The sequence below is a fragment of the Neoarius graeffei genome, chromosome 3 (genome assembly GCF_027579695.1).
Source record: "Neoarius graeffei isolate fNeoGra1 chromosome 3, fNeoGra1.pri, whole genome shotgun sequence".
NCBI classification, from domain to species: domain Eukaryota; kingdom Metazoa; phylum Chordata; class Actinopteri; order Siluriformes; family Ariidae; genus Neoarius; species Neoarius graeffei.
In genome coordinates this window covers 63,285,070-63,310,651 of record NC_083571.1, presented here as the reverse complement: position 1 = coordinate 63,310,651, position 25,582 = coordinate 63,285,070, and the positions used below count along the sequence as shown (strand labels likewise).

The 25,582-nt window shown below is 42.0% G+C and overlaps 1 protein-coding gene across 2 annotated transcripts in view; it reads right to left on the bottom strand.

Moving 5' to 3' along the window:
* Positions 1 to 25,582, bottom strand: part of tmem154 (transmembrane protein 154) — a 33,465-nt gene that overhangs the window by 4,932 nt on the left and 2,951 nt on the right. Inside the window, exons 2-10 of one of the 2 annotated variants that reach the window (XM_060917113.1) lie at positions 21,197 to 21,265; positions 20,835 to 20,891; positions 18,944 to 19,012; positions 16,329 to 16,373; positions 16,046 to 16,105; positions 15,763 to 15,975; positions 10,206 to 10,260; positions 4,445 to 4,521; positions 4,014 to 4,067 (exon numbers count right to left, since the gene is read on the bottom strand). In XM_060917113.1, coding sequence (XP_060773096.1) covers positions 4,024 to 4,067; positions 4,445 to 4,521; positions 10,206 to 10,260; positions 15,763 to 15,975; positions 16,046 to 16,105; positions 16,329 to 16,373; positions 18,944 to 19,012; positions 20,835 to 20,891; positions 21,197 to 21,265 — 689 coding nt within the window. In that variant the 3' untranslated portion in view covers positions 4,014 to 4,023. The remainder of the gene's footprint in view (positions 1 to 4,013; positions 4,068 to 4,444; positions 4,522 to 10,205; positions 10,261 to 15,762; positions 15,976 to 16,045; positions 16,106 to 16,328; positions 16,374 to 18,943; positions 19,013 to 20,834; positions 20,892 to 21,196; positions 21,266 to 25,582) is intronic. The other variant, XM_060917114.1, reaches the window with a different exon arrangement.

Below are 25,582 nucleotides of genomic sequence, written 5' to 3'. Positions count from 1 at the left end.
TACACACTCGTCACAATCCTAACACACACTCATTATAACTACACACTCGTCACAGTCCTAACATGCACTCATTATAACTACATACTCGTCACAATCCTAACACACACTCATTATAACTACACACTCGTCACAATCCTAACACACACTCATTATAACTACACACTAGTCACAATCCTAACACGCACTCATTATAACTACACACTCGTCACAGTCCTAACACGCACTCATTATAACTACACACTCGTCACAATCCTATCACGCACTCATTATAACTACACACTCATCACAGTCCTAACACGCACTCATTATAACTACACACTCGTCACAATCCTAACATGCACTCATTATAACTACACACTCATCACAGTCCTAACACACACTCATTATAACTACACACTCATCACAGTCCTAACACGCACTCATTATAACTACACACTCGTCACAATCCTATCACGCACTCATTATAACTAAACACTCATCACAGTCCTAACACGCACTCATTATAACTACACACTCGTCACAATCCTATCACGCACTCATTATAACTACACACTCATCACAGTCCTAACACGCACTCATTATAACTACACACTCGTCACAATCCTAACATGCACTCATTATAACTACACACTCATCACAGTCCTAACACGCACTCATTATAACTACACACTCGTCACAATCCTAACACGCACTCATTATAACTACACACCAGTCACAATCCTATCACGCACTCATTATAACTACACACTCATCACAGTCCTAACACGCACTCATTATAACTACACACTCGTCACAATCCTATCACGCACTCATTATAACTACACACTCATCACAGTCCTAACACGCACTCATTATAACTACACACTCGTCACAATCCTATCACGCACTCATTATAACTACACACTCATCACAGTCCTAACACGCACTCTTTATAACTACACACTCGTCACAATCCTAACATGCACTCATTATAACTACACACTCGTCACAATCCTAACACACACTCATTATAACTACACACTCGTCACAATCCTAACACACTCATTATAACTACACACTCGTCACAATCCTAACACGCACTCATTATAACTACACACTCGTCACAGTCCTAACACACTCATTATAACTACACACTCGTCACAGTCCTAACACACTCATTATAACTACACACTCGTCACAATCCTAACACGCACTCGTTACAACTACACACTCGTCACAATCCTAACACGCACTCATTGTAACTACACACTCGTCACAGTCCTAACACACTCATAACTACACACTGTCTCTTTCTTTCTCTATGGAAGCGTTCACCGTGACGTCACAAAATGGTCACGTGATGTTTTGGTTGGCAAGAGGCTATTTATAAATGGCCGATCGGAGTTATTGGGTCGTTTAATTATGGTAGTGTCGTGTTGTGATATCGGCTGCACATGCAGATTTGACAAGAATGATCCCAAGAAGTTTTACCGTATTCCAAAAAAAACTGAAAGCTGTGGATCGCAGCAATTAAGCATGACAAGTGGGAACCAACCGACAACGACCGTGTTTGCCTACGACACTTTATATCTGGTAAGACACATGATTTTTTATTATTTTGTTTTGCAGTTTAATATTATGATGTTTGATAAAATTTCCTCATCAGAAAGAATTTGTACGGGCGGCACGGTGGTGTAGTGGTTAGCGCTGTCACCTCACAGCAAGAAGGTCCGGGTTCGAGCCCCGTGGCCGGCGAGGGCCTTTCTGTGCGGAGTTTGCATGTTCGCCCCGTTTCCGCGTGGGTTTCCTCCGGGTGCTCCGGTTTCCCCCACAGTCCAAAGACATGCAGGTTAGGTTAACTGGTGACTCTAAATTGAGCGTAGGTGTGAATGTGAGTGTGAATGGTTGTCTGTGTCTATGTGTCAGCCCTGTGATGACCTGGCGACTTGTCCAGGGTGTACCCCGCCTTTCGCCCGTAGTCAGCTGGGATAGGCTCCAGCTTGCCTGCGACCCTGTAGAACAGGATAAAGCGGCTAGAGATAATGAGATGAGAAATAATTTGTTATGCTATGACACTGCTTAGATATCAACCAAAAGATGAGTAAAAACGCACGAGCAGCTGATTTGTATGCAGTATACATGAGTACGATTTCCGCAAACGCGCTCATGGCAAATTTATGTACTTTCTGCAGTATAAATATTTGACATTAGAAGATTGGTTGAACTTTTCATGATATGTATTTATAGCATAGCCTGGATTTAAAACACTGTTTGTGCATTCTAAATGTAGAACTTGCTTAAGTTTAGTACTGTACTGTATATCTTTGGTGTGTGCGCGTGAAGCAGCAACATTCACGTACATATCACGGGTAAATTCAGGAGCAAGCTCAATGTAATTCTCCTATTTTATATTAAACTTTGGTCAAATATCTGTAACATTCTGCATTCTCTGCAATTTTTTTTACCTTGCGCAATACCAGAAAAATTCAGTTGAAATCAAGCCATTTGAGGCGAATTGGTCCGCCTCTGAAAAAACTTGGCATTTGGATTTCCCGGCAAACATTGATTTTTCGTGACATCGCGTGCGGGATGCCGCCCTCTGAATCCTACGTCAGCGCTGGTTTGTTTATGAGAAAACGACCTGGTGGTTTTCTGCAAATTTCTTCAACGTTATCACGTAATTATTACAATGGTTAACAGATGTATCGTAGGAGGGTGTAGCAACACCAATCTTGATGGGATTAGTACTCATCGTTTCCCAAAAGACCGGACAATGAGAGAGAAATGGGAGCGCTTCGTGCGAGGCACCCGGAAAAACTGGCTACATGCTACAGACTACAGCATTATTTGTGGTGCTCACTTCACAAGGCCCGATGACTGAGAACTATTTGCAGTGGGAAATGGGCTTTGCGAGGCAACTTGATCTGAAAAAAGTCACAGTTCCATCTGTCAGAATGCCCAAAGCAACACCGTCTCCATCTGTGTCAGCATCACCAAAGGAGCCAGCCGTGTCCGTCTCCCCTGACAGAAGGCGACGTGCCGCATCCACTGAGGCCCTCGAAGCCGAGGACCAAACAGAGCCGAGAAAAAGACCAAGAAAATCGGCAATTCACAAGTTGACTGTTGCCAGGGTAAAAAATAATTCTGATATCTCATTATATTCTTCATCCAAAGGTGAAGTGACATTGCGCTCAGGTGACAATTCCATATTTCAATGCAAAAATCGCTAGCTGCTAAACTTGGTCTACACAGGCTGTGCACTGAAACCGTGCAACGCTCGCGCAGCCTGCTGGCACTTCCTCAGGTGACGTCACGAATCTGGCTCCAGACTCCCTTGGGATTTTTCCAGACGCGTTTTTTTTATTTAATTTTTTTCTGCTGTAGACAGATGGCCTTGGGCAAAATTACCCTTCTGGATGAGCGTGTAAAGAGACATACTTTCATATAAAAAAAAAGAAAAAAAGAAATTGGTCCAGGATATGCACTTTAACTGATGTTTCAAAGATTATATTGTGCCTATTTAATCTTTGTCTTTTTATTATTAGGCACAAAAAGCAAATATAAATGAGTATTTCAATAAAACAACTGAATAATTAACACTTGTATGCATCAAGAGATTTGTAGGCTTTCATTGATTCTTTTGTGTATATTGAAGGCGTGTCAATCACATACAGTAGATATCGCTGAAGGTCAGGTCAGGCCAGGAGCTCGGATTTGGGTCCCATTTGTCCGTAACTGCGTAAGGATCAGGCAAAACTTTGGTGCCACTGTTGTACAGAAGCTTTGCTGCATATCTTTGCTTAGCATCAGTTGGCAACGAACTTGCATACTGCGATAAATCGCTACGAAAACTAGGTGATGATGCAACTTTGTCAGCTATTGTGAATGGTTCTTGCCAACCAATTTTATGTGCATGCGCAATATTACATCACGCTCTAGTTTGGTGAACGCTCTCATAGAGACAAGTTTTCAGGTGAGATTGGAAAAGAACCAATGCACTGCAGACTGTAATCTGTAACACACACACTACTTACAGCAGTGTGTTCATGAAGGATGCCTCTGTTTTGAGTCCAGGCTGATGTTACTCCCTGCAAGTGAGCATAAAAATACAACACATTTTTCCTTACTGCATTTAAATCAATCAGTGGTTTATCTTTTACTGCTGATATCACTGTCTACTGGAACAAATCGTGAAAAATTAAACCAACAAGAACACAAACACTCGTGTGAGAACTTCAACACTGGTCAGAAAGTCAGAGGGATTGTGAGCACAGATCAAAAGAAGTTCCTCAGGGTTCCTGTTGAGTGTTATTGGTTTGTGAGAGAACAGCGACACCTGCTGGATTTAATTCTATGATGTTCATTATTGTTCATCCATGAGGTCTCTTCTTCTGTCCCAAGGCTGATCTCACACACAACACAGTTTAGGAGGAAGTAAGAAATAAACCAGGGTGAGCGATTTTACCTCCTTTTATCATCCATTTCTCAAAATCCTCCATCTCCAACTCCAATACTGAGGGCATATCGTCTTCAAACATAGGCCTGAAAGAGTGCACACACACACACACACACACACGAAACACAGATGTCATGTGTATCTGTAAAGGTGTATGCTGTGGACCAATCATAAAGATTTACTCGAAATGCACAATATATCCAGGTGAATGTTACATATCAAAGACGCAAAAGATAACTCATATGTGGGCAAACATAGATCATTAGATACATACATCCACACCACACCCCACACACACACAATCTCACTGCACATCCTGTTTTGTTGCCACAAACAATATTTATAGGAAGTGTCACACTTCCTCAGTGCAAGTACTTTTTAAAATTGCAACATTTATTTGGAAAACTCAGAACTGTGTTGTTTGTAACCACTTCCTGCTTGCCTCCTAATTACTTCCTGATTTCTGTCCTGATCACTGTTAGCACCTGTATCTGGTTTGCATATACATACATACATACACACACACACACACACACACATAGTGGTGCTTGAAAGTTTTTGAACCCTTTAGAATATACTATATTTTTCTATATTCTCCAGAGCACCTGGAGGAAATCCACGCAGACACGGGGAGAACATGCAAACTCCACACAGAAAGGCCCTCATCAGCCACTGGAGTCGGACCCAGAACCTTCTTCCTGTGAGGCAACAGTGCTAACCACTACACCACTGTACCACCCAGAGTTTCTGTATCCATCTCAAAATTGTAAATGTTAGCGATCTAGTGTCACATAGCAAAAAATTTATCAACCTTTTTTTTTCTGACCAAACCATGTAGAAATTTTCTATATTTCTGCATAAATATGACCTAAAACATCATCAGATTTTCACACAAGTCCTAAAAGTAGATAAAGAGAACCCAGTTAAACAAATGAGACAAAAATATTACAACCCCGCTTCCAAAAAAGTTGGGACAAAGTACAAATTGTAAATAAAAACGGAATGCAATGATGTGGAAGTTTCAAAATTCCATATTTTATTCAGAATAGAACATAGATGACATATCAAATGTTTAAACCGATAAAATGCATCATTTAAAGAGAAAAATTAGGTGATTTTAAATTTCATGACAACACCAGGGTGGCACGGTGGTGTAGTGGTTAGCGCTGTCGCCTCACAGCAAGAAGGTCTGGGTTCGAGCCCTGTGGCCGGCGAGGGCCTTTCTGTGTGGAGTTTGCATGTTCTCCCCGTGTCCGCGTGGGTTTCCTCCGGGTGCTCCGGTTTCCCCCACAGTCCAAAGACATGCAGGTTAGGTTAACTGGTGACTCTAAATTGACCGTAGGTGTGAATGGTTGTCTGTGTCTATGTGCAGCCCTGTGATGACCTGGCGACTTGTCCAGGGTGTACCCCGCCTTTCGCCCGTAGTCAGCTGGGATAGGCTCCAACTTGCCTGCGACCCTGTAGAACAGGATAAAGCGGCTAGAGATAATGAGATGAGATGAGATGACAACACCACATCTCAAAAAAGTTGGGACAAGGCCATGTTTACCACTGTGAGACATCCCCTTTTCTCTTTACAACAGTCTGTAAACGTCTGGGGACTGAGGAGACAAGTTGCTCAAGTTTAGGGATAGGAATGTTAACCCATTCTTGTCTAATGTAGGATTCTAGTTGCTCAACTGTCTTAGGTCTTTTTTGTCGTATCTTCCGTTTTATGATGCGCCAAATGTTTTCTATGGGTGAAAGATCTGGACTGCAGGCTGGCCAGTTCAGTACCCGGACCCTTCTTCTACGCAGCCATGATGCTGTAATTGATGCAGTATGTGGTTTGGCATTGTCATGTTGGAAAATGCAAGGTCTTCCCTGAAAGAGACGTCGTCTGGATGGGAGCATATGTTGCTCTAGAACCTGGATATACCTTTCAGCATTGATGGTGTCTTTCCAGATGTGTAAGCTGCCCATGCCACATGCACTAATGCAACCCCATACCATCAGAGATGCAGGCTTCTGAACTGAGCGCTGATAACAACTTGGGTCGTCCTTCTCCTCTTTAGTCCGAATGACACCGCGTCCCTGATTTCCATAAAGAACTCCAAATTTTGATTCGTCTGACCACAGAACAGTTTTCCACTTTGCCACAGTCCATTTTAAATGAGCCTTGGCCCAGAGGAGTCATCTGCGCTTCTGGGTCATGTTTAGATACGGCTTCTTCTTTGAACTATAGAGTTTTAGCTGGCAACGGCGGATGGCACGGTGAATTGTGTTCACAGATGATGTTCTCTGGAAATATTCCTGAGCCCATTTTGTGATTTCCAATACAGAAGCATGCCTGTATGTGATGCAGTGCCGTCTAAGGGCCCGAAGATCACGGGCACCCAGTATGGTTTTCCGGCCTTGACCCTTACGCACAGAGATTCTTCCAGATTCTCTGAATCTTTTGATGATATTATGCACTGTAGATGATGATATGTTCAAACTCTTTGCAATTTTACACTGTCGAACTCCTTTCTGATATTGCTCCACTATTTGTCGGCGCAGAATTAGGGGGATTGGTGATCCTCTTCCCATCTTTACTTCTGAGAGCCGCTGCCACTCCAAGATGCTCTTTTTATACCCAGTCATGTTAATGACCTATTGCCAATTGACCTAATGAGTTGCAATTTGATCCTCCAGCTGTTCCTTTTTTGTACCTTTAACTTTTCCAGCCTCTTATTGCCCCGTCCCAACTTTTTTGAGATGTGTTGCTGTCATGAAATTTCAAATGAGCCAATATTTGGCATGAAATTTCAAATGTCTCACTTTCGACATTTGATATGTTGTCTATGTTCTATTGTGAATACAATATCAGTTTTTGAGATTTGTAAATTATTGCATTCCGTTTTTATTTACAATTTGTACTTTGTCCCAACTTTTTTGGAATCGGGGTTGTATATTTGGTCATTTATTTATTGAGGAAAAGGATCCAATATTACATATCTGTGAGTGGCAAAAGTATGTGAACCTCTAGGATTAGCCGTTAATTTGAAAGTGAAATTAGAGTCAGGTGTTTTCAATTAATGGGATGGCAATCAGGTGTGAGTGGGCGCCCTGTTTTATTTAAAGAACAGGGATCTATCAAAGTCTGATCTTCACAACACATGTTTGTGGAAGTGTATCATGGCATGAACAAAGGAGATTTCTGAGGACCTCAGAAAAAGCGTTGTTGATGCTCATCAGGCTGGAAAAGGTTACAAAACCATCTCTAAAGAGTTTGGACTCCACCAATCCACAGTCAGACAGATTGTGTACAAATGGAGGAAATTCAAGACCATTGTTACCCTCCCCAGGAGTGGTCGACCAACAAAGATCACTCTAAGGCTACGTTTACATTAGACGGTATCTGTCTCGTTTTCTTCGCGGATGCACTGTCCGTTTACATTAAACCGCCTGGAAACGCCGGGAAACGGGAATCCGCCAGCGTCCACGTATTCAATCCAGATTGTGTCAGCTCCGGTGCTGTGTAAACATTCAGAATACGCGGATACGCTGTGCTGAGCTCTAGCTGGCGTCTCATTGGACAACGTCACTGTGACATCCACCTTCCTGATTCGCTGGCGTTGGTCATGTGACGCGACTGCTGAAAAACGGCGCGGACTTCCGCCTTGTATCACCTTTCATTAAAGAGTATAAAAGTATGAAAATACTGCAAATACTGATGCAAATACTGCCCATTGTGTAGTTATGATTGTCTTTAGGCTTGCCATCCTTCCACTTGCAAGTGGTAAGTGATCTGCGCTGGGATCACACACACAGCGGCTCAGTCCCGAATCACTGCTTGTTCACTTCACTCGCGTGCTCTGTGAGCTGCGCAGGGCCGGAGTGCGCACCCTCCAGAGGGCACTCACTGTTCAGGGCGGAGTGATTTGGAGCGCAGGATGCCTGCGGAGCCGAGCGTATCCGTGTATTGGTATTGCTGTGTGCACGCAAATCGTGTATTGGTGTTGCTGTGTGCACACTAATCATTTTAAAAACGTTAATCTGATGATCCGCTGATACGGTCTAATGTAAACATGGGCTAAGAGCAAGGTGTATAATAGTCAGCCTCTCTCACATTGACTAATGTTAATGTTCATGAGTCCACCATCAGGAGAACACTGAACAACAATGGTGTGCATGGCAGGGTTGCAAGGAGAAAGCCACTGCTCTCCAAAAAGAACATTGCTGCTCGTCTGCAGTTTGCTAAAGATCACGTGGATAAGCCAGAAGGCTATTGGAAAAATGTTTTGTGGATGAACTCCATTCCAGTATAAGAACCTTATCCCATCTGTGAAACATGGTGGTGGTAGTATCATGGTTTGGGCCTGTTTTGCTGCATCTGGGCCAGAACGGCTTGCCATCATTGATGGAACAATGAATTCTGAATTATACCAGCGACTTCTAAAGGAAAATATCAGGACATCTGTCTGTCTATGAACTGAATCTCAAGAGAAGGTGGGTCATGCAGCAAGACAATGACCCAAAGCACACAAGTTGTTCTAACAAAGAATGGTTAAAGAAGAATAAAGTTAATGTTTTGGAATGGCCAAATCAAAGTCCTGACCTTAATCCAATCGAGATGTTGTGGAAGGGCCTGAAGCGAGCAGTTCATGTGAGGAAACCCACCAACATCCCAGAGTTGAAGCTGTTCTGTACAGAGGAATGGGCTAAAATTCCTCCAAGCCGGTGTGCAGGACTGATCAACAGTTACTGGAAACGTTTAGTTGCAGTTATTGCTGCACAAGGGGGTCACACCAGATACTGAAAGCAAAGGTTCACATACTTTTGCCACTCACAGATATGTAATATTGGATCATTTTCCTCAATAAATAAATGACCAAGTATAATATTTTTGTCTCATTTGTTTAACTGGGTTCTCTTTATCTACTTTTAGGACTTGTGTGAAAATCTGATGTTGTTTTCGGTCATATTTATGCAGAAATATAGACAATTCTAAAGGGTTCACAAACTTTCAAGCACCATTGTGCGTGTAATATATAAATCACACACAGTACTGTGCGAAAGTCTTAGGCCCCCTATTTTTCATGCAAACGTTATTTTATGACTTCTCCATTATCGAGTCAGTACAAAGACATTTTAGAATCCAAACATTTGTTTTCCAGCACAAAATTAAATGTTACAGAAAAAAAAAAGTTTGTATCTGAGCAGCATAGTACATATGAGAGCACTTTTCAGATTAAAAAAGAAAACAATGAAGGCTGCTGGGTTTTGGTGCAAAATGAAGACGCGAGTGTGACAAAGTGTGCAGAAGAACTGTGGCTGGTTCTGTAAGATGCTCAGTAAAACCTACAGCTCATTTCCGCATCAAACTGCACTCACTGTACCTCAGACTACTATTTAAAAAAATAAATATGTAAAAAAAGGGTCGTCTCACACCAAATATTGACTTTGTTTCATTTATTATGGCTTACTGCTGTTTATAGTAATTTTTTTAATGTTGAAACATTTAATTTCATTATTTTTAAGCCATTTTTGGTCGACAGCATTTCTTTACATGTGCCTAAGACTTTTGCACAGTACTGTAGATATATATCTCTGTGTGTGTTTCTCTGTGTGTTTTGTAATCGATTAATACTAAAAGTTTGAAATTTAGGTGAGTTCAGGAAACAGATCATTCCCTTTCTAATTTCTTCTAATAAGTGAGAGAATGTAGAGCCACTCAGATATTATTGTGAAATAAACCAATACACTTAAAGTTTGTTTTATTTTATTATCGAGATTGATGGACACTTACATCGGCACTTTCTCTCCATCTTCATCATCCAGATAAGGATCGTCCTTTTCAAGACCTGAAATGAGGAAAAACACTCTGTACATGCAGCTGTGACCACACACACACACACACACACACACACACACACACACACACACACACACCCCTAACAGATTGACATTTCTACTGTCAAAGTCAGATGCAGATATCACCACACCCACTCATTCACACACACAAAAAAAATAAAATAAAATAAATAAATAAAAAATAATAAAATCTCACTTAGACTCAGCAAAACACACAAACTGTTATGGGTGGTGAGATGTGGTGAGTTTGGATCCAAAAGCAGAACATAGACCAGAAAATCCAATAAATAAAAAAATGATTTAATTGAAGTCAAAGAGTAAATGAACAAAAATGGCAAATAATCCAGACAAAAAGCGAGGCAGGAAAGGACAAAAATGCTGGCATGAAAAAACATGAACAATAGTCCTGACAAAAAACGTAGCACAAAAAAAAAACCATGAAAAAAATGACAAAACGTGAGTGCAAAAAAACTGTGGCAAAGAACAGGCAAAACAGGGCAAAAATCCAAGAAGCAATAAGGGCGCAGAGACGACGTGAAAAACCAACGAGACATTCTGGCAAAGTCCCCTTCTGAGAACGGCCTTTTTATGCACAGCAGAGCAAACCAGGAAGTGGATGCCAGCAAGATGGAAGTCCCATCCTGGATCCGGATTAGCGCTGAACTGGGAGATAAATCTCCGGAGTGGAAGTCCGGGGCGGAGCATGACAGCACCCCCCACAATGAGCTCCTCCAGGCACTTTAGGAAGAGTGTTTGGGTGTTGCTGGTGGAACTCTGATGAGTGTTGGGTCCAGTATGAACCTGGAGGGGACCCAACTTCTCTCCTTGGGGCCGTAACCCTCCTAGTTCACCGGGTACTGGAGACCTCTGCTTTGCTGCCGCACCTTCAGCAGTTTCTTGACCGTGTAGGCCTCGCCACCATCAATAAGCCTGGAAGGAGGAGGGGATTTAGAGGGTGGGAGCAAAGGACTGGAGACCAGAGGTTTAAGCTGAGATACATGAAAGGTAGGATGAACACGTCGCATGGTGAGTGGTAATGCCAGTCTAACAGAACATGGGTTGATTACTTTCTTGATGAGGAAGGGTCCAAGGAACTTGGGTGCTAGCTTGTGAGAGATGGTCCCAGGTGGCACATGGAGAGCATAACTCACTGACCTACTTGGTAGGTGGGTGCCTTGGAGCGACATTTGTCGGCCTGCCTCTTAGATGCAAGTGCGGAGCGAATGAGTCTTCTCTGGGCCAATGCCCACGTCCTCCTGCAGCAGCATATAAAGAGCTGGGCTGAGGATACAGTGACCACCTCCTCTTGGCTGGGGAACAGTGGTGGTTGGTAACCTAGTGAGGACTGGAACAGAGAGAGACCTGTGGCAGAGGAAAGGAGAGTGTTATATGCATATTCGATCCAGGGTAGGTACTTGCTCCAAGAACTGGCAACCCTGGACGCCATGCACCTGAGTGCAACCTCCAAAGCCTGGTTTGCCCGTTCTGCCTGGCCGTTGGTCTGTGGGTGGAAGCCTGAGGAGAGACTACAGGTGGCCCCAATGAGTTTTCAGAAGGCTTTCCAGAACTGTGCAGTGAACTGAGAACCCTGGTCAGAAACAATGTCGGTAGGCAGACCATGTAGGTGGAAAACGTGGTGGACGAGTAGTTCTGCGGTCTCTTTAGCTGAGGGGAGCTTGGGCAGAGGAATGAAATGGACGGTCTTAGAAAAACGGTCAATGACAGTGAGGATGCATGTGTTGGCACCTGAGTTGGGGAGTCCTGTGATGAAGTCCAGGATGATGTGAGACCAAGGTCGATGCAGAGTTGGAAGGGGTCTTAGTAAGCTGGCAGGGGGTCGATTGGCTGTCTTGTTCCAGAAGCATGTGTCGTAGGCTGCCACAAACTCCTGGACGTCCTCCTTGATGGATGGTCATGGATGGCCACCAAAAGCGCTGCTGGATGAGAGCCAGGGTTTGGGCGGCTCCTGGGTGACAGGCCAGCTTGGAGCCATGGGGTCATGGGGGCCTGGAGCAGGACTTCTGTACAAGCGTCTCAACCTCTAGAATGGTGGCTTCCACCAGGCAGCATGGAGGAAGGATAGTCTTGGGTGGCTTGGACTCCTCTTGGTGGGAAGAGAACATCCTGGACAGGGTGTCAGGTTTGCCGTTCTTGGATCCTGAGCAGTAGGAGAGCGTGAAGTTGAACCGGGAGAAGAAGAGACCAACGGGCTTGACGGGAATTGAGACGTTTGGCAGACTTGAGGTACTCCAGGTTTTTATGGTTGGTCCAGACTAGGAAGGGGAGATCAGACCCCTTGAGCCAGTGCCTCCACTCCTCCAAGGCTAGTTTCACGGCCAGTAGTTCTCGGTCACTGATGTCATAGTTCTGTTTGGCTGGGGATAGCCGGCGGGAGAAGGAGCATGGGCGGACCTTGTTGTCTTTGGCCCTCTGGGATAGAATGGATCTGACCCCTGACTTGGAGGCATCAAGCTCGACGATAAACTGTTTGGTTGAATTGGGTATGGTGAGAATGGGTGCTGTGGTAAACCTGCGCTTGAGACTGGAAAAGGCTTTATCTGCTTCCTCCCCCCACGTGAACTTGGTCTTGGTCGAGGTCAGGGCTAAGAGAGGTCTGGCCACTGTGCTGAAGTTGCGGATGAGGCGCCTGTAGAAGTTGGCGAACACCAGGAAGTGCTGGAGCTCTTGTCTCAAAGATGGGGTGGGCCAGTCAGCGACTGCCTCCAGCTTGAGGGGGTCCATCTGGATCTTTGTTGGAGAGATGAACCCCAGGAATGAGACAGAGCCTTGGTGGAACTCGCTCTTCTCTGCCTTAACAAACAGCTTATTCTCTAGTAGGCATTGAAGAACCTGGCGGATGTGACCCCGATGTTCCTCCAGGGACCGAGAAAAAATCAAGATGTCATCCAGGTAAGTGAAGACAAAGGTGTTAAGAAAGTCTCTCAAGACGTCGTTAACTAATGCCTGGAATACCGCGGGTGCGTTAGTCAGGCCGAAAGGGACTACGAGGTATTCATAGTGGCCTGTGGTGGTGTTGAAGGCCGTCTTCCACTTGTCCCCTTCCCTGATCCTAACAAGGTGATAGGTGTTGCGCAAGTCCAGTTTAGTAAACACCTTAGCTCCCTGGAGTAGTTCGAAGGCTGTGGTCATGAGCAGTAGTGGGTAGCGGTTCTTGACCATGATGGCATTGAGACCTCGATAGTCAATGCAGGGGCAGAGCGACTTGTCCTTCTTCATGAAGAATCCCGCCCCTGCTGGGGAGGAGATAGGGCAGATGATCCCAGCTGCCAGAGACTAAGTGATATATTTCTCCATGGCTTGTCTCCATGGTCGATACCGCAGTCATAGGGCCTATGAGGGGGAAGGGACACTGCTCGGGTCTTACTGAAGACAGGCTTGAGGTTCAGATATTCTGGAGGCACGTGAGAGAGGTCGGGAAACTCACTGGCTGAGGGCTGTGGTGGTTTGGCAGGAGGCAGAGCGGAGTTCAGGCAGGAAGGACCCCAGCCTAAGATGGTGTGGTCAGTCCAGTTTAAGTGGGGGTTGTGCTGCATCAACCAGGGTAGTCCAAGAATAACAGGAATGTGAGGGTTGTTCATGACGTGGAGTTGTATCATTTGAGTGATTGCCTGAAATCTTTAGGGTGAGCGGGGTGGTGAGATGAGTGATGATGGTCAAGCCAGTGCCACTGAGTGTCAGGATGGTGAGCGGGACCTCAAGGGCGAGTGCCAGGATTCCAAGATCCTTGGCGGTGGCGGAGCAGATCAGGTTCCTGTCCACCCCAAGTCGACAAGCACCTGAAGATGGTGATGCCGGTTGTTGAGTGATAATGGGGAGCAACGGTCGGTCAGCAGGGGACTGGTTCCGAGCATTGCCCACCAGGGCCCCTCAATTCACTGGTGGACTCGTCCTTTTAGCGGGCAGGCTCGGCAGATCTGTCCCTGCTGATTGCAGTAGAAGCAAGCCCCCATGCTTCATCGGCGCAGTCGTTCCTCCACTGACACCCATACCCGATCTACCTGCATGGGTTCAATGGACGAGGCGGGAGGTGGAGAGGGGTTGAAGTTGAGACGGTTCCTCTCTCTCCTCTGTTGTTGAACCTGAGTGTCAATACGATTGGCAAGGTCTATCAGGCTGGAGAGGTCCGATGGCAGTTCCCGAGAGACAAGTTCGTCCTTAACATCATTGGACAGGCCATGTAAGAATGCGTCGACCAGGGCACTCTCGTTCCAAACGCATGAAGCTGCCAACGTCCAGAACTTGATGGCATAATCCGAGGTAGATCAGGACCCCTGCCGCAGCTCCATGAGCTCTCTTGCCACCTCCCGGGTGGACAGAGAGCGGTCGAATGTTCACCTCATTTCCTCAGAGAATTCCTTGAAGCTGGAACAACAGGGCGCGTCGGCATCCCAGACCGCTGTTCCCCATTCCCTGGCCTTGCCGGTGAGAAGCGTGATGGTATAGGCTACCTGGAAGCGTTCTGTGGGGAAAGCCAGAGGTTGAAGCTCCAAGATCAGTGAACAAAAAAGACTTGCAGGTACCTGGTTCTCCACTGTAGGGCTGAGGCGAAGGGAGTCTTGGTTCATGAAGAGCAACGGTGGTGGGAGGTGAAGAAAGAGACAGCTGGGCAGGGGTAGGCACGGCTTGGGAGTGCTGAAGTTGTGTGGCTAGGAGGTTGAGTGAATTGGACAGGGTGGCCAGGTTCTGCTTGAGTTCCTGTTGGAGGGTCCTGAGGAGGGCTCCTTGCTGCTGCATAGCCGTTCTCAGATGGTTCAGTTCCGCTGGATCCATGTTGGCCAGAACGTACTGTTATGGGTGGCGAGATGTGGAGAGTTTGGATCCAAAAGCAGAACACAAACCAGAAAATCCAATAAATAAAAAGTGATTTAATTGAAGTCAAAGAGTAAACGAACAAAAATAGCAAAATAATCTAGACAAAAAATGAGGCAGGCAAGGACAAAAATACTAGCATGAAAAAACATGAACAATAGTCCTGACAAAAAATGTAGCACAAAAAAAAAAAACATGAAAAAATGACAAGACATGAGTGCAAAAAACTGTGGCAAAGAACAGGCAAAACAGAGAGCAAAAATCCAAGAAGCAATAAGGGGGCAAAGACAACGTGAAAAACCAAACAAGACGTTCTGGCAAAGTTGCCTTCTGAGAACGGCCTTTTTATGCACAGCAGAGCAAACCAGGAAGTGAATGCTGGCAAGGTGGAAGTCCCGTCCCGGATCCGGATTAGTGCTGAACTGGGAGATAATAAATCTTCGGAGTGGAAGTCCAGGGTGGAGCATGACACAAACGAACACCTCTGGCATTGAATTAACTCTTTCATTGCTGATTTAATATCTACATTAAATGATGAAACGACTCTGACACTGTTATATGAACACACACACACACACACACACATACACACACATACATGCTGCTGAATTAACACCCATGCTTGGTGTGTTCTGTAGTGATGACCCCGAGCTCCACCTTACCAGCTGTGTTTCTTTTCCTCCTCCTGCATATGATCAGGATTCCGGCCATGATGGCTGCCAGGAGTAAAACTAAGACCAAACACACTATGGTGATGATTAAAACCCACTGCTCGTCCGTTTTTCCGTTTTGGGGGTTATTGTTCGTGATGGTCTGCGTCGTGGTGTTCTTCTCTGTGGTTTTCTTTGGCGTAGTCTTATTCACATTTTCAATATCTAGAATAGGATATCAGAGTGTATTACACACTTACATACTCAAAGACACAAAAATACAAACCTTACTTACCTTTCCTTTTTACTTTTGTGGAATTTGAGGAACTTTTGGGTCCTGACTTGTGCTTCACTTCTATGAAAACAAAGAAATGTACAAACTGAGATGTGCAATGCGTGTGTGTGTGTGTGTGTGTGTGTGTGTGTGTGTGTGTTATGATCTTGAAGCCTCTGGAATTTCTTTTGTCTTCATTGTTTGAACAAAAATGAACATAAATGTGTTTGAGATTTTAAATGAACTAAAGATTGATTGGAATAGATTGGTGAAATAATTCTAGGATTAAGTGTGAGGTTATTACCTGTGGTCAAGTTATGTGTGGCGTTAGGAGAATGCATCAACGTGGCTGCATTAATGACAACAACAACAACAATAGTTACATGCATTCAAATTGCTTAAACACTGTGCAAAAAAAAAAAATTATATATATATATATATATATATATATATATATATATATATATATATATATATATATACACGGTATATATGGCATGATTACGAAGGTCCTAAACCTAAAAGTCATTTTAATATATTGACTATACTCAGATATTTCAATTTAGAAGCCAGGATTACAGGTTTTACAAATTCGATTTGTTCCTTGTACAAAGATGACTGGTTGTGGATGCTGTACAAAGTAAAAATATATCCAGTATATTTTATTTTACACCTTTCCATTTTTGCCAGCATTAACTTTTTCAGCAGCTTGTGCTACAGTAGCTCTTCTGTGGGATTGGACCATATGGGCTAGCCTTCGTGCCCCATGTGAATCAATGAGCCTTCGACACCCATGACCCTGTTGCTGGTTCACTGGTTGTCCTTCCTCGGACCATTTTTGGTAGGTACTAACCACTGCATACCAGGAACACCCCACAAGATGCACCATTTTGGAGATGCTCAGACCCAGTCATCCAGCCATCACAATTTGGGCCTTGTCAAAGTCACTCAGATTCTTACACTTGCCCATTTTTCCTGCTTCCAACACATTATCTTCAAGAACTGACTGTTCTCTTGCTGCCACATTTAAATTCAGTTTTTTTTTAATTTAAAACTGTCAATAAAATTCTAGAAAATTCTAAAACAAGAAAAAAAGAAATGTGCAACATATTCACATCAGTTCAATATTCAAGATGTTGAATAATAATAATAATTTCTTGGTTACTACTTAAATGTAAGCAAATTTGTGACATTGTGTTAACTTTGAGAGCATTGGAAGGTACATGGAGAAAAATTAACTGAGAAAAAAAAGATGTACTTTTGCGAGACTGTGCAAAAACTTTTTCACTGAGGTCAATGTACTTCTGGGTCAGTTCAGCTCCAAGGAAAGCACGATGGAAACCACAAGAATGGAAGACACACATTAACGGGGTGGGAGAGGTTCACTGAAGTTCATTTTGAGTTTGGCTTCAAATATAAAGACATTCAATCCATTTTGTTGAGATGTTTTCATGACATTTGAGCTCAGTAGGTGTGCCTCTGCATATGACAGATGGATGTGGATAGACGATGTGGTTGATCACAGATACCGTGCTGATCATGCAGTACAATTTTGAATATACTCCAGCTTGGTCTGATTACACAATACTCCAACGTGAGCAAATTTTAAAGTTGCATAAATTCTATTTACAGGTGTGCATGTGCTCTAGATTTTTTTCTCCATGTCCCTTCCCAAACAAAAGGTCAAATTTTCAGTGTCTTTTTCCTTCCACTGAGGCATGTGTTCAGAAGTCACTCACTTACACACGGATTTGATATAAAATGGATCAAACTTGTGGAGTCCATGTCCGCTTGAGTGAACACCATCATTAAAGCAGAACGGGGACGGATCAAATACTAAAGAACTCTGAAAAATTCACGCAAATATTTCTAAGATTCTACTTTTCACTCAAGTAGTTGCTGATAATATAATTTGCAATGGAAACCTGTGTGTTAAATTGAAAAAGCACAGCAAACAGAAGCAAGTCTGTTATTTTCATGGAAATGTGATTCATTTAAAGTATTAATTTTGAATTACAATCACAGAAAATTTTGCTTAAGTATTATTAACAAAGCACAATTACATTGACTTAACACATCGTCATTATAAATATATCAATTAAATGAAGAATTCTTCTTTTATCAAACTCCTTGCACTGGGGTTCACTGCTCATCTCGTGTATATATACAGTACTGTACAAAAGTCTTAGGTACCCTATTTTTTTCATACAAACTTTGTTATAGATTTCTAATTTATGACTTCTACATTATTGAGTCGGTACAAAAACATTTTAGAGTCCAAACTTTCGTTTTTCAGCACAAATTTAAATGTTACAGATAAAAATATTGACTTCATTTCATTTATTACGTCTGACTGCTGTTTATAGTATTTTTTTAATGTTGAAACATTTAATCTTATTAGTTTTTAAGCCATTTTTGGTCTACAGCATTTCTTTACATGGGCCTAAGACTTTTGTACAGGCCTGTATATTGGTGTATACTGTATCAGTGATGTTAAACATATGGGTCGTAATCAGCTGCGGACTGTGTGGCATAATATGGTTGACTGAATTTGCAGAAGTGAAACTGATTTGCCTACCTCCCTCTTGTTGAGTTCCCCTTTGTATCTTCCCCTCAGTAAGTCATGAACATTATCACATCAATTAATTAGTAAATTCCTGATTAAAATGGCACATAAACTGTCTAAGAGTGTCAAAGTGTATTATTTTTAAATATTTGCTTCACACTGTTTTGGTTTTGTATCCAACAAGCCAGTAAGCCAGTAAGTTGTGAATATAAAGTAACAACTATCCTGATCTAATTTTATTTTAATTTAATTTGCTATGTTCAGATTGTGTATATAAGAGCTGAAGAAACTTCATTACTTTATTCTGCTTGTACACTGTGTTACAGAGGCTGTGTTGTAACAGATTTACTCACAATTCTGCTCCAAAGTAGCCTGTGCATGTGTTTCAGCACCTCTGGAAACATCTTCCTCCTGTATATGAACTGTAAAGAACATTCACAAGCACTATTTACAATGAACTGTAAAGTAGAAAGTTCCAGCATTGATATGATATTCTATGTGGAGTGTAAGTATTGTGTTTAAAAAATATGATCAGCTAAACTACAGTAAACTAAACTGTGATCAGTTTAAGTGCAATGAACTAAATAATGATGAGCTAATATACAAAAACTAAACTATGATCAGCTCATTTACAGTTATCTAAACTATGATCAGCTAAACTACAATTAGCTTAAATATTATTCGATAAATTACAGTGAACTAAATCATGATTAGCTAAACAACAGTGAACTAAACTATGATCAGCTAAGCTACAATGAACTAAATCATGATTAGCTAAACTACAGTGAACTAAACCATGATCAGCTAAACAATGGTGAACTTCAATATGATCAGCTAAACTACAACAAACTAAACAATGATCTGCTAAACTACAGTGAACTAAACCACGATCAGCTAAACTACAGTGAGCTTCAATATGATCAGCTAAACTACAGCAAATTAAACTATGGTCATCTAAACTACAACAAACTAAACTATGATCAGCTAAACTACAGCGGCCTTCAATATGATCAGCTAAACTACAGCAAACTAAACTATGGTCATCTAAACTACAACAAACTAAACCATGATCAGCTAAACTACAGCGACCTTCAATATGATCAGCTAAACTACAGCAAGCTAAACTATGGTCAGCTAAACAACAGTGAACTAAACCATGATCAGCTAAACTACATTGAGCTTCAATATGATCAGGCAAACTACAGCAAACTAAACTATGGTCATCTAAACTACAGCAAACTAAACTATGATCAGCTAAACTGCAGTGAACTAAACCATGATCAGCTAAACTACAGCAACCTTCAATATGATCAGCTAAACTATGATCAGCTAAACAACAGTGAACTAAACCATGATCAGCTAAACTACAGTGAGCTTCAATATGATCAGGCAAACTACAACAAACTAAACTATGATCAGCTAAACAGCAATCTAAACTATGATCAGCTAAAGTACAGTGAACTTCAATATGATCAGCTAAATGACAGCAAACTAAGCTATGATCAGCTAAACTACAGCAAGCTAAACTATGATCAGCTAACACTTCAAAAAACTATGATTCGATAAGCTACGATTAACTAAACTTTGATCAGGTAAACTAGAATGCACCAAATAATGATTAGCTAAATTACAATGAACAAAACTATGATTAGCTAAACTACAGTGAACTAAATAATGGATAGCTAAGCTATAATTAACCAAATAATGACAAAGTGTACATACGGTCAGTCAACTACAATAAACCAGACTATGATTAGCTAAACAAACAACATTATCACAGCACTGCCGTTCTAAAGATAAATTCAGATATGTGAGGTTTTTTTATTTTTTACTAATGTATTGGTATAAAATTCAAATAAACAAATTTTTGTATGTGCTGGAAAGTAAACTGAAACCTATAACGACAGATAAAGAGTTCAGTTAGGCAAGTATACCCACAGCGCGCACACACACACACACACACACACACTTAGAATTCTGCCTTTGTGGTGTATTTTCCATTGTCTTGTATATTGTTATATATGACACCTACATATTTACTGAAAAAAGGAAATGTTTTTGGAAAGGTTGCTGTGTTCCTGGTGAGCAAAACAGTTTGAAATGAATAAAAATATAGTTCAAATGTAATATATTCATATTATTATTACAAACATATCATGTAACATAGATGCACTGTATTTAGATTCTTGACGATATAGAACTAATAATCTCATATTTAATGTGTATAGTTTTGTTTTTTCTTACCTGTGATGCTGTTCCATGTTTCATTGGTTAGTGCAGGAGTGTGTGTTATTGCCAATGCTGAATAAGTGACATAAGAAAAAACATTACAGAAATGCTTACACATACAGCGCAGAACATTTTCTGAATGTTTGGTTCTATAAACGTTTGGTCATTTTGGAACCAGAGCTGCTGTCAGAGCTGCTGTTGTAGAAAATGAATCAACACCTTCTGACCAACAGAAGTGAGCATTTATAAGCACTGTGGTATAAATAAAATATGTGTGAGGGGAAAAATGCTTGGACTAATTGTTGAATAGGATGCGATCAGTGCAGTGATCAAAGGGGGAGCCACTACTGTGTTATAGTTATTCAAGCATCACTCACAGATCGGTTCTTCAGTGCTGCGTGCTTTTGTTTCTGGAACTCCAGCTCCATTGTCCTTTTTACAGTGAACTGCAGAATGGAATGTTTATTAGAATGGTATATACAGTACTAAATCGGGGTGTATGCACTTCTAGATCTCTTGTGTCATGTCATAGTAGTGACTTATGGCAACCTTCGGTCATGGAGATGTTTCCACTTGCCTGGGCTACTTGATTATTTCTACTGAATGATTCACACTCGAGACAGCAGATGATTAATCATCTAGCAGGATCTGGTGCTAATAAGGGATCTCTTTGTTCAGACTTGAGCCTCTGATTATTTTATCGTAGAAAAACTGGACAGCAAGGATACACACAGTACTGTGCAAAAGTCTTGGGCCCATGTAAAGAAATGCTGTCGACCAAAAATGGCTTAAAAACTAATGAGATTAAATGTTTCAACATTAAAAAAAATACTATAAACAGCAGTAAGCCTTCTCATCTCATCATCTCTAGCCGCTTTATCCTGTTCTACAGGGTCGCAGGCAAGCTGGAGCCTATCCCAGCTGACTACGGGCAAAAGGCGGGGTACACCCTGGACAAGTCGCCAGGTCATCACAGGGCTGACACATAGACACAGACAACCATTCACACTCACGATCAATTTAGAGTCACCAGTTAACCTAACCTGCATGTCTTTGGGGGAAACCGGAGCACCCGGAGGAAACCCACGCGGACACGGGGAGAACATGCAAACTCCACACAGAAAGGCCCTCGCCGGCCACGAACCCAGGACCTTCTTGCTGTGAGGCGACAGCGCTAACCACTACACCACTGTGCTGCCACAACCTATCATAATTAAAGTTATTATGGACTGCATGTTTATTAATTAAGGTCTTAGAGTTAATTAAGATCTCTAAGTTAAAGGTGCAATAGTCGCTGAGAAAACCTGTTTGGAAAACTGACTTCTGATCTGCAATGCTTGTTTTGTTTGTCTTTAGATGCGTCTCCTGTTAGTTATTTTATAGCATCAACTGTAGAAAACATGGACGGTGTGGCCTCATTGTGTCTCATTCTATAGAAATGAAGCTAAAGTACCTCTGTAGTGTTATCATATTTGGAGCCAGAGTCTGCATGGTTGAAACGAGAGCCAAAGTCAGGTACACCCACATCTCAGGTTTAAAGAAAAGTAACTACCTTAATATTTATTTATCATGGTATCTCGGTATATCGTCAACATAAAGTGATGCATAACTAGTGCTAAAAAAAAAAAATACACGACAAATCACTATGAGAATGCACCTTTTTAAAGTTTCGAAAACACCAAATTTTATTTTAAGTATGCTGCTTCTTCTTAATTTGTAATTAGCGTTCAGCCAGTGTAGTCAACTTCAGACAGATGTTCATCAGTCAGTCCATGTTGTAATTCTGTTTCTGTCTCATGACAGACAATCAGACAACAAGAACAGATTTTGTTCTTTTAGCTATTTTTAGCTACACTGCCTTATTATAATATTCCTAATCCTACGCCAACCCTGGTGCGAATCTCGCTTTTAAACATTTCCCCTATCAAGCTGATACAGTCCTACACAATACAAGGTGTTGTTTTCAAGACTGACTCAGACAACCAGGTCACAGGGAAGGAAATAAACACACGCACACACACACACACAATATCTGTCACACATTACCTTGAAACATGAAAACTTTTGCATGTTCAGACATCACCATTCAAAATAGGACAAACAGGAAGCTGATCTGTTTGAGCTGAGTGTACAGATGAGGAGGTGATATGGCTGGACAGACCAAAGGACTAATAAAGCACCTCTGCATCTCTTTAGATAGAGATGAAATGAGTGCTAATTCTCACTCCACCATGATCAGCAGGTACTCGAATGGCATTGTGGGAAATGTACAAAAGCATTAAGCAAAGTGGAAAGTTTCAACTCAGAATTTCATACAAATCATTTTTATTCATAAAGGTTCTTGCAGTGTCTTGATGGCCAAGTGACGACCCATAATGCACTGAAAGAACGTTAATCGTGATTGAATCATATTCTATTTCCATCCTAAATGCTTCCACATATAAGATATGTTTGAAGAGGATGTTTCAAATCTTTATACATTGTAATCCTGGCAAAACATGAGATTCCTGTAATGCACTCTGAGCACTGAGTCAGTTCTTAGATGTGAAATTCGACATCTCATTACACAACATGTAACTTATATCTAGAGTTCCTGTGTGTTCAGCGTCTCTGCATAAACCACTGATCAGACTGTTAGCTCGCCGTTGAATAGGCTGCAGGAACACAAAGTTGGCAACAACATAAATTACTTTTTTTTTTGTCCTTTCTCGTGAATTCAGTGGGTGTTTTTATCGTTCATGACCCTTATCGTGTGACTCATACGCATGTGTCATCTTGTCGAAGGTTCAGCAACATGTGTCAGAGAGCTTTTAAAGGAACAACAGGAGAGGAAAAGAGATTTAATGAGGGTTTTTTTTTAATCATTAATGAGAATCTACTTGCTAAACCAGATCCAAGGAGATGAAGAAAAAAAAAACAGAGAAAAAAATGTGTTTTCTTTTTTAAAAGAGATTGAAGGAGACTCTTAACGCTGTTCATGTCTGGTAAGAAAAAAAAACAGACAGTTAAAATCAGATCTTTTGCCGTTTTTTGCATACAAGGAGAAAAATCTGATGCATGTCACATTTCTATGTGATTTGAAATACAACAGAAATTAATTTTCAAGACCTGATTCGATCTCGGCGGCACAGTGGTTATTGCTGTCGCCTCACAGCAAGAAGGTCCGGGTTCAAGCCTTGTGGCCGGCGAGGGCCTTTCTGTGTGGAGTTTGCATGTTCTCCCCGTGTCCGCGTGGGTTTCCTCCGGGTGCTCCGGTTTCCCCCACAGTCCAAAGACATGCAGGTTAGGTTAACTGGTGACTCTAAATTGACCATAGGTGTGAGTGTGAATGGTTGTCTGTGTCTATGTGTCAGCCCTGTGATGACCTGGTGACTTGTCCAGGGTGTACCCCGCCTTTCGCCCGTAGTCAGCTGGGATAGGCTCCAGCTTGCCTGCAACCCTGTAGAACAGGATAAAGTAGCTAGAGATAATGAGATGATTTGATCTCACTGTTCTGCTCGGAATGGACGTGTGTACAACACAATCCACTATATTTCAGTATTATTTGCGTTTTTTAATCTATTTTCATATTATTCATTCAAATATAAAAATTCTGAATTTTTGTCTGTCCCACACTACTCAGACATATACCTGCATTGTTGCGATGTACAACTCCGATTCCAAAAATGTTGGGCCAAAGTACAAATTGTAAATAAAAATGGAATGCAATAATTTACAAATCTCAAAAACTGATATTGTATTCACAATAGAACATAGACAACATATCAAATGTCGAAAGTGAGACATTTTGAAATTTCATGCCAAATATTAGCTCATTTGAAATTTCATGACAGCAACACATCTCAAAAAAGTTGGGACAGGGGCAATAAGAGGCTAGAAAAGTTAAAGGTACAAAAAAGGAACAGCTGGAGGACCAAATTGCAACTCATTAGGTCAATTGGCAATAGGTCATTAACATGACTGGGTATAAAAAGAGCATCTTGGAGTGGCAGCGGCTCTCAGAAGTAAAGATGGGAAGAGGATCACCAATCCCCCTAATTCTGCTCCGACAAACAGTGGAGCGATATCAGAAAGGAGTTCAACAGTGTAAAATTGCAAAGAGTTTGAACATATCATCATCTACAGTGCATAATATCATCAAAAGATTCAGAGAATCTGGAAGAATCTCTGTGTGTAAGGGTCAAGGCCGGAAAACCGTATTGGGTGCCCATGATCTTCGGGCCCTTAGACGGCACTGCATCACATACAGGCATGCTTCTGTATTGGAAATCACAAAATGGGCTCAGGAATATTTCCAGAGAACATCATCTGTGAACACAATTCACCGTGCCATCCGCCGTTGCCAGCTAAAACTCTATAGTTCAAAGAAGAAGCCGTATCTAAACATGATCCAGAAGCGCAGACGTCTTCTCTGGGCCAAGGCTCATTTAAAATGGACTGTGGCAAAGTGGAAAACTGTTCTGTGGTCAGACGAATCAAAATTTGAAGTTCTTTATGGAACTCAGGGACGCCGTGTCATTCGGACTAAAGAGGAGAAGGACAACCCAAGTTGTTATCAGCGCTCAGTTCAGAAGCCTGCATCTCTGATGGTATGGGGTTGCATTAGTGTGTGTGGCATGGGCAGCTTACACATCTGGAAAGACACCATCAATGCTGAAAGGTATATCCAGGTTCTAGAGCAACATATGCTCCCATCCAGACGACGTCTCTTTCAGGGAAGACCTTGCATTTTCCAACATGACAATGCCAAACCACATACTGCA